Below are 9,397 nucleotides of genomic sequence, written 5' to 3' on the forward strand. Positions count from 1 at the left end.
TAATCTTAGCGATATTCGGGCTTTAATAATTACTCGTTAGAATAAAAATAGTATTCAGTAACTAAAACGTTATGCCTAGATTTACATACAACCCACCTGCCGCTATAAATGCAGTCCGTTCTAGGTTTGTTATCTTTTATCGGAATCAAATAAAAACCACTAGCAAAGTCTTACTCTGTAAAGAAACGATCGTTTCATGATCGCGAATTTCGATCTATAGTTATTGGTAACTTTACGATAATCTATTCACATAGTATCGCCTTTCGATTTAGTTTCTGCATCTGAATTTTCGTTATTAAAATAGACTAAGCCTAATAATATTAAGTCGGGATATCTCATTAGCCCTATTCCATTGAATCATTTCACATTCGTCTGCAGTGTCTGCATTGAGTCTCTATTATTAATCGTTTGTTGTCTTTATACATTTTGTTTAGTTTTATTATTGTATTGTATTAACTTTGCATTAATCACAAAAAATACTCTTTGAACAATCTGTCCACTTGTAAACATTTCTCCACACTTGAGAACTCTGACGCCGACCGCTCCAAAACCCTAATTTATAAAATTGTCGGCTCAACGTTAAGTTGCTATTCACATAAACTATGGCAAGACACAAAATAAAATCGCTATAGGGTATCCACAACTCCCTTCATAACAACAAGATCTGCGTGGTACTGAATACTGTTGCTTGAACACCACCCATTTATGATATCGTATTAAGATTTCGTCTTCCAGATATGTAAGTTTTTACTGTCATAGCCTTTATCTACCAAGTATTCAGCACCCGCATCAACATGAAAACAACACACCTGATTTACTTTTCCGGTAGGCGGTTTCACCGCGCATACGTTTAGGCGCCACGCCGTCCGCCCTGCGCCAATACTCGCTGCGCCCGCCCTGCACCAACACACGCTGCACCGACGCCGCTGCTGGTCGGCCTCTTGCGAGAGCATGTGTCCCGCTGCGTTGCACCCGTAGCCCGTACGACGATCGTAGATATGTTCTCCGGATTATCATGCTTACCTGATCCCGGTGTCGGAGATGCTGACATATTCCTCTTTATCATAACCATAGTCGTTAGTCAGCACTTTTGTTCACATCTTATGTTCTTTAACCTCAGAGTTAGCATCCTTTTTTTTTTTGACTGCGTGAATCCCTTCTGTTCAATAGTTTTAAATGTTCAGTACACATATGGTATTATCATTTCTTCGTATTATGTTTTTCTATAGGTTCATTAGAGAACAAGTAGCTCGCATAAGCAACACATGTTTCACCCTCATAAGTTTTATCTGTGTTCAGGGTAATTAACGTAGTGATAATTGTTTCAGTAGCTCCTATTCACAAAAACTTTTCAAATTTCTTCCATATTGTGCCAGGGTAAGTGGCACGAGCGAACCATGTAGATGCCGTCGGATTTTACGTTATCTTACTTTAAGTTTGCTCTTTTCAAGTGGGTGATCGGCAGGACATAAATCAGCGGTAATTCAGCGCTTGTGCACCAGCATCTTACTTATCTGGATCCAATTCAATTAAAACAACATCCGACGTTTTAGCGTTTGTATTACAGCATGCATTTTTCTTGTTCTTCATATCAAACATTATCTTACACTGAGATCCACTATGGTTATCGTAATTACTCACATTTTCTCGTTCAGATCCCACTTCTGATGTCGGAATAGGATGGCCGAAATAGTTGATTTTAATGTATTCCCGAACCGACATCTTTGTTACTTCATATTTGTCAGGATAATTATGATACAGGTATCACGTATACAGTCACAGATATTCTTATCACTAGCTTATGTCTCTTAACTCAATCACTGGTAATACTTTACATAGTCCCTACATCACTATACTGAGAATACTCTAATTAATCGAACTATAACTAAATGGACACTATCAAAACGGAGACAGTTCCTCGGTGCGCGCGAGTCAACTTCTCAACAAGTCGCTCTGTATGCGTTCGTCCCTTACGACCGCCGCACCGAGACTCTGTCGAAGCTCCACCAAGTGCTTTAGGTGTAGCTTGTGTTCTGAAGTACCCATTTTATGACGTCACAGGTGACCACTCCGACATATTTTTGCCAATTTAAATATCTTCCATTTGAACAAACTAAAACACGATCAAACTTAGAACATTATATAAGTATTGAAGTTAATGTAGATTTGTGCAATAGCAATAGAGATAGGTCAGCTTCTAACATTTCCCCAAATTGATTTATTATCCAATAGTTTATTTTATAGAAATTATAGAAAAGGATTTGGAACTTTCTTGATAACATATTATTTTTTCTTTTAATAATTTACTTTTCTGTTAATAATAATATGTTATTTTTTTATTTGTTACTTATATTATTTAAATAGTGAATTTTATCATGTTGATATTTTCTATAATGTTATTAATCATTTATTTTGTTACTCACTAATTTATTCATATTGCATCACTATATGATACAATCTTTTTTAAATTATCAATGTATTTATTTCATTAAATATTGCGGTAATGATTTGCTACAATATTTAAAATTTAATACTTGAAGTTTATTGTACATGTAATTTTCACTTTTACTACTAATGTTTTTATTTGTGATTATGTTTATTAATCTTTCCTATTTTTTAATGACATAATATTTACTCACATTTAATTGTTGATACTAATAATTGTATACATTTGTTGTAAATTATTAATTGTAAATTTGATTTTGAATTCTTTATCATTTTATAATCTAGTATTTCATTATTAGCATTAATGCTTTTTGATGTATTAGTGTTTACTTTGTTGGTACAACTTTTAAATAACTAATAAAAATAAAATAAATCTGTGTTATCATCGTTAATAAGAAGCTTGGATATTAACGATATCACATTTTTATAACGTTACATTAAAGTAATATGTGACTCATTTGACACTACAGTTTAAAAACAGATGCGGGTAGGTGAAGTGGGGACGACACCTAGGCGGCGCTCGAATTAACAGAGAGCGACATTCTGGTCGGAGACTTCAGCAAGAACAGTCGAATAACGGAGATACTTGTGTAGTTATAATACTTCTAATCACTAGTGTGAACTTACTTACGTATAGTTATTATATCGTTACTCTGTACCTTTTATGTGACTATAAGATTACACGCCTTCAAGACCTTCAAGATGACTATTATTTAATATCAGAAGTGCAAGAATCCAGCTCGCAATCATGAACGGCGATTCGTAAGTACGAACATCCTTGACACAGGACTAAAAACCGTGAGTTAAAACATTATTTTGTCATATGTGAGTTCAATCTCGGTAATAAGTAAAAATGAAGATAGATAAATGTCTTTGATGTAAGGGCAAAGTATTTAAATGGATAGATTGAGACTAGTATGTTGAAAACAAGATATAATTGATTAATATAATTATTGTTGCTATTATAATTGGAGGCTCAATTTAAAAAAATATATATATAGTACAATTGTGCATACCGATAATTCTTAATACTGGAACGAATTGTCCTAATTGTTACATAAATTAACTAATAATTAAATGATATGTTAATACCCTCTGAAAACAATATTCTTAAATTTTGTGAACAAACTTTACTCTTCTCAAATTACTTGTTAACATTATAAACTGAAGAGTTTACTTCAAAATAAGTTCATTATCTGTGAAAGTGTCTAAAAAAAAAAATTTTGCAAAGCAGTTCTTGTGGTAACTCTGATCATTTGGCTATAGTCTGTGGTGTGAAAAGTAAATCCTAATTGGTCTAAAGGTACACCTACTTATGAAATATATATAAATACACCAACTTATGAAAATATTTTAAGGGTCTTTATTCTTAAATGTCAGGCTGTATAGATATAGAGAGGCATATATGGGAACCTAATGGTTGTTAATATAGGCTAATGTACGCCATAAATTGCATACAGATTAGATTTGTATTTATTTTTGATAACTTTTAATGTTGAATCAACTGGATTTACGTATATGCGTTTGTTATTATTGTATGGAAGGGACTATGCGGTAACAACAAGTGCAGTTACAGAGTACAGTATACCTACTTGATATAACTGACACGTTTATTAGGTTGCAAAATTTTGATTATTCATAATTGTACAGAAATGTATAATATCTACGTGGTAAATATTTAACTGGCTGCAAATAAGTATCACGACCACCGTATTAAGTGGCTGATTGTACCCACGAGGGAAATGGTCAATGAGTTTAAGGTTTTATAATTATATGGATATAAATTGGCTTTATTTAAAAATAAACTGGCATTCACATCTACATTGTTCACATTTTCATTTTATAGATCAATGAAAGTTTCCTTTTGATTTCATATACTTGATACGTATTTGTTATGAAAGAAGCAAGGAGTACGTCGCCAAATTTGAGCTTTCCATCAATTCTAGGCGATCTCGCGCAGTACTGTGTACTACTGTGTTTTGACACCCATAAAGTATAAATGCACATCAGTTAATGATCTATAAGAAAACTGAGAAACTTATACGCTGCGGTCTTTGGAATATTACATTTAAAAAAAAAAGTCTCCCATTCTACTTCTGACTGACTCACTTATACAGAATATTAGATATCTGTTTTAAATTAATTATGCAACGCTTCGTTTTGTATTAATATTTCATTACATCTCTTAATTTGAAAACTTTAAATTTGAATTTGAAACATTACACGTGCTTTTTGTTTGAAAATTGGGCACTATCAAATACTGGTAAATGAAGTTTTGTACCTTAAACGTTGAGGGGTGGATCTTCAAGAGGCTCAAAATTTATGTCTTGCCTTAATACTCCTCTTTATGAAACAAATTCAGGAGTTTTACTTCTTAATCTGCTACCTAAATAAATGAAGCAGAAGCAATCAAAGCCATTCCGTGATTATAAATCAAAAATAAGAACAATTAGAAAAAAACTCTCAAAAACGGCAATATTTCAGATGTCCCAATTGCTAGGTTTTGGATATTTTATGCTATGAATCAAAAATGATCAGTAAAGTAGACCCGTCTGTGTATTTATATTACTTATTATTAAATACTCAAGGTATTTCATACAAAATATATTTAAAAATTAAGTCGTAAATCAATTAGAAATTGAATCAAAAAATGTTCAAAAAAAATCCGTCATTATCGGCAACACGATTGTTTTGCTAAATTCTGAGAAAACGGAACGCGCCCGAAGCGTCGCATTTCTTTCAAGAGACGAGCCCCCCTCGTGCCTCAGTCGATCGCCACTCATCAGAGCGAAAGGACGTTTATTTTTCGACCGTAAGTTATTGAATATCATTCTCCAAAGTTTAGCATCCCAAACGTCATTCTTATATATAGCTTTATCTTAATTATGTGTGCATGGTTAACCCTTATTTATTAACGATGGTGAAGTATTCTTGAAACAAATGACATGCAGTGATTGTTTTTTGTAACTATTAACGTATATCGGTCGTGGCGGCGATCTTTCCAGAATTCGTCACTGTCGGCAACATCATTATTAGCAACATTGCAAGAGACGACAATGACGTCTGTTGCTAATAATGATAATTTGTATTGAGAGCAATGACGATTGTTGCCAATAATGATTTTATTGTACGATTTTGAATATAAATTATATTATGTGTATGTTTATATATTATGTGTATATTTATACATTTTTTTTTTTAAGGTTATTTTTATATTAACTAACTTAACTTTACCAAGATGAAGCTAACGTATTACGTGTTAATAATAGACACTAATAGACATAGTGTAAACCATAACCGCTTTACTTATATATTAGAAGAGTTTGACGTAATATTTGCCACACACCAAGATGGTCGCTGTAAAGCACTTTGCGAAGATCAAGAGAATTGGAAACTATACAGAGAATTTAACCATGATCGATATGAATCCGTACACATGATAATGCACTCTAGTAATCCAGAGCACTTATTAGATATGTACCAATTTGTAAATGATGACGGAGCGACAATTGTTGATGAATGGAATCAAAGAGATTTGTTATAATTATGTAATAATAACTTTTTTCATGAGTAGTTATAACATTTAGGCAGTATCTAAAAAATTACGTAGTTTTATGTTGTTTGCTTAGAATATACATGTAACTGGAGAAGTAGAGGATAGAGGAGCATTATGTTAGAGTTTGTTCATTTAACCATTTAAAATTTTAATTTATGTACCTATGTGTAGTGGTCATTTTGGATATGGGAAACGTAACAATAGAGCTTGTATATATAGTGCGCATGTTGAAATTGTTTGTTTGATATTACATATTAATTTACTATGCCTTTTGCAGATCGTAAAAACTAAGACTGACCCCCGTAAATGGCCCTCCAAATATGCCTCCCAAAAATAAAAAATATGTAGAGAATAGAAGACTGGCTCAGAGAATTTGCAAAAAACGAAAGTATAACGAAATTAAAAATGATCCGGAGTTATTAGAAATAGAAAAACAAAAGAGAAGAGAAAGATATCTAAAACAAAAAGAAGCAAAAAAAGAAAAATCTTTTCGTGAAATAAAGGAACAAAGGAAAAGATGGAAAGAAAATTCTAAAAGATATCGTCAAAAGAAAAAGGAAGAAGCTAGTGAAGAAAGAGTTGATCCCTTATTAGAGAAAGTTAATATTGAAGCTGTTGTAGAACATCAGAACAATGAAAACCATACAGATACTGAAGTCCCATATACCAAAGAAGTTGACCCATTGTGTGAGATTTCACAAGCTTATGCAAAAGTTAAACAAGTTCGCTATGTTGAGTTGAAAAAACGGAAAAGATTATTGCGCATCATAGCGGATTACCAAAAAAGAGACAGGAGCCAACGTAAACAAATTAAGAGACTAAAGAAAAAAATAAAAGAAATAAAAAACTTACGACAGGAACCAAATATTGAAGAGAGTGCAATACAAATTAACACAAATGAGAAAACGGGATTATCGTTAATCGAACACATACAGAACTTTTATACAGAAGATGTACATAGCGTAATAAGCGCTGGTAAAAAAGAATTTATTACCCGCGATAAAGTCCGCATGCAGAAAAGGTATTTATGTTTACCTTTAAAAGACTTACACAAAAAATTTTGTTCACAGACTAATTCACTAGTACATTATTCATTTTTTTGCAAGCACCGGCCATTTTGGGTTCTTTTTCCGAAAAGTATCAACAGGGAAACATGTCAGTGCAGTATTCATACTAATATGGAATTATTAATATCTGCGATGAATAAGCAATCAATATTAAAAGAGAAAAACAGTGAACAGGTCATCTCCAAATTATGTTGTGATTCGAGAAATATTGATTGCTTACAAAGAATTTGTAATACCTGCAGATCAAATCGTCTAGAATACAATCTTAAGAACGATGATAGCAACACTTTTACATATTTTCAATGGGTCAAAATATCTAAAAACATAACCAAAAATGGTATTCAGAAAAAACAAAAAATAACCGTGAAGAAGAACATTAATATCAACTGTAAGGAAGCTATTGTTAAAATAGAAAAAGAAATAATACCATTTCTAGAGCACACATACAAAATGGTCGGACAGTATCATACTATCAAAGATATAAAGAATAATATAACCATTCAAGAAGCTTTGGTACACATAGATTTCTCGGAAAATTATTCCCTAAAATACGCAGAAGAAGTGCAATCCTTCCACTTCGGAGGTAGCAGACAACAAGTCTGCTTACACACTGCAGTTGTATATACGCACAACTTTGATACTGGTCAAGTAACCCCAACATCCATGTGTACAATAAGTAATTGTTTGCGTCACGATGCGTCAGCCGTATGGGCTCATCTAGTCCCGTTGTTAAAACAAGTTATCAAACTGAACCCATTAATTGATACGATACACTTTGTATCGGACTCGCCGTCGTCTCAGTATAGAAACAAGACCATGTTTTTTATAATCACACAATTATATACAGATTTTTCGCAGTTAAGTAAAATTACTTGGAATTATTCAGAAGCAGGGCACGGTAAGGGTGCCCCAGACGGTGTTGGCGCAACGCTAAAACGAACAGCAGATAGGACGGTTCTTTTTGGCAGGGACGTAGGAACATATAATCAATTCTATGATATAATTAAAAACCAGATCGAAAATGAACAGTTGAATATTATCGTAGAGAAAGTAGAAGAAGAAGATATAGTAGCCAAATCCAACTCAATTCCCAAAAGTCTTAAACCTTTTAAGGGCACACTTTTAGTGCATCAAGTTTTGTGGGATAAATCAAACAAAACTCGAATAACTTTGAGAAAGATGAGTTGTACTGAATGTTCTTTTTTAGACATATGCATGCACGGAAAACATTTGGCATATTATGTAATAAATCCGCCACAGCTACAAAAAGTTAGAATTTTATCCGATATAACACTCAAAAACTTAAATAATCAAGGGAACATATTATGTAAGCCTTCTACCTCAAAAACATATTAAAATGTTAACGTTTTTTCTTAAATCTATTTCTTTTTTTTTCTATTTTTAATATCTCTAAATAAGCAGTTTTGATTGATTTTAAAAAGTGATATTAGGAATAAAGAACGGTCAGTAAAAATGCTCGGTAGGAAGAATGATTCAATGAAAATATTTGTGGGGGTGTTGTAGTTTGTGTGTAGTTTTAGTTTGATAATTTTGATTTATTTTTTAAATATTTGACATAGGATACTCAAGAATCTATCATGTGAAGTCTACTACGTTGTTGATTTATATACCAAATGTCTGTACCAAATGATTATTTGATTAATAGTTAACTAATGAAACTAAGAAGACTGATTATTAGGATGAAGACCTTCATCCTAATAATCAGTCTTTTTAGTAATGTTTGTCAGATAATAATATTAAGTTTACTAATATCTACTATAATATGTATATGCTTACCTAATTTAAGAAATAATTGTGATAATATAATTAAAGAAATAAATAGTGTTTATTATTCTTGCATTTTCTTTCATTATTAACATCAAAATAATTGAACTTCATAATACATTCAATACATTCGTCACTGTCGGCAACAGTCCGTCATTATAATCAGCAACAACGTCATTATCCTCATAGATCGTCATTATTACCAACACCAACATTTTTATATTTGCCAATATTTTCGAAAATATTGTGTTTTCTAGCATAACTTTATTATAACACAGCATATATTTGATGTATTTATAGACTAAGCTTCAAATAAAGGCTATTCTCGGGATATTTTATAAGATTTTTTTTTTCTATGTGAAGAATAATCTTGAGTAGATTCACCCTGAAGCGTCTCAAGACGCTTAAACTATCGATATTATCAATTATGTGAGCCACTTACGAAATGATAAACGGGATCCACTTTGTATGGGATTCAGAATAAATAATTTTAAGTAAAATAATAATAATAATAATAAATTTATGCTTTTATAACTTGAGCTTA

At 32.1% G+C, this 9,397-nt stretch overlaps 1 protein-coding gene across 1 annotated transcript; it reads left to right on the forward strand.

Moving 5' to 3' along the window:
- The first annotated feature begins 4,748 nt into the window (after positions 1 to 4,748).
- Positions 4,749 to 8,922, forward strand: LOC140746691 (uncharacterized). Its single transcript, XM_073078800.1, has one exon. It carries the CDS (start codon positions 6,322 to 6,324, stop codon positions 8,422 to 8,424), a length of 2,103 nt encoding a protein of 700 aa, XP_072934901.1. The 5' UTR covers positions 4,749 to 6,321; the 3' UTR covers positions 8,425 to 8,922.
- Positions 8,923 to 9,397: the final 475 nt, after the last annotated feature.

The sequence above is a fragment of the Epargyreus clarus genome, unplaced genomic scaffold (assembly GCF_041222505.1).
Source record: "Epargyreus clarus isolate Ecla_fem2 unplaced genomic scaffold, WU_Ecla_fem_2.2 ptg000013l, whole genome shotgun sequence".
NCBI lineage: Eukaryota > Metazoa > Arthropoda > Insecta > Lepidoptera > Hesperiidae > Epargyreus > Epargyreus clarus.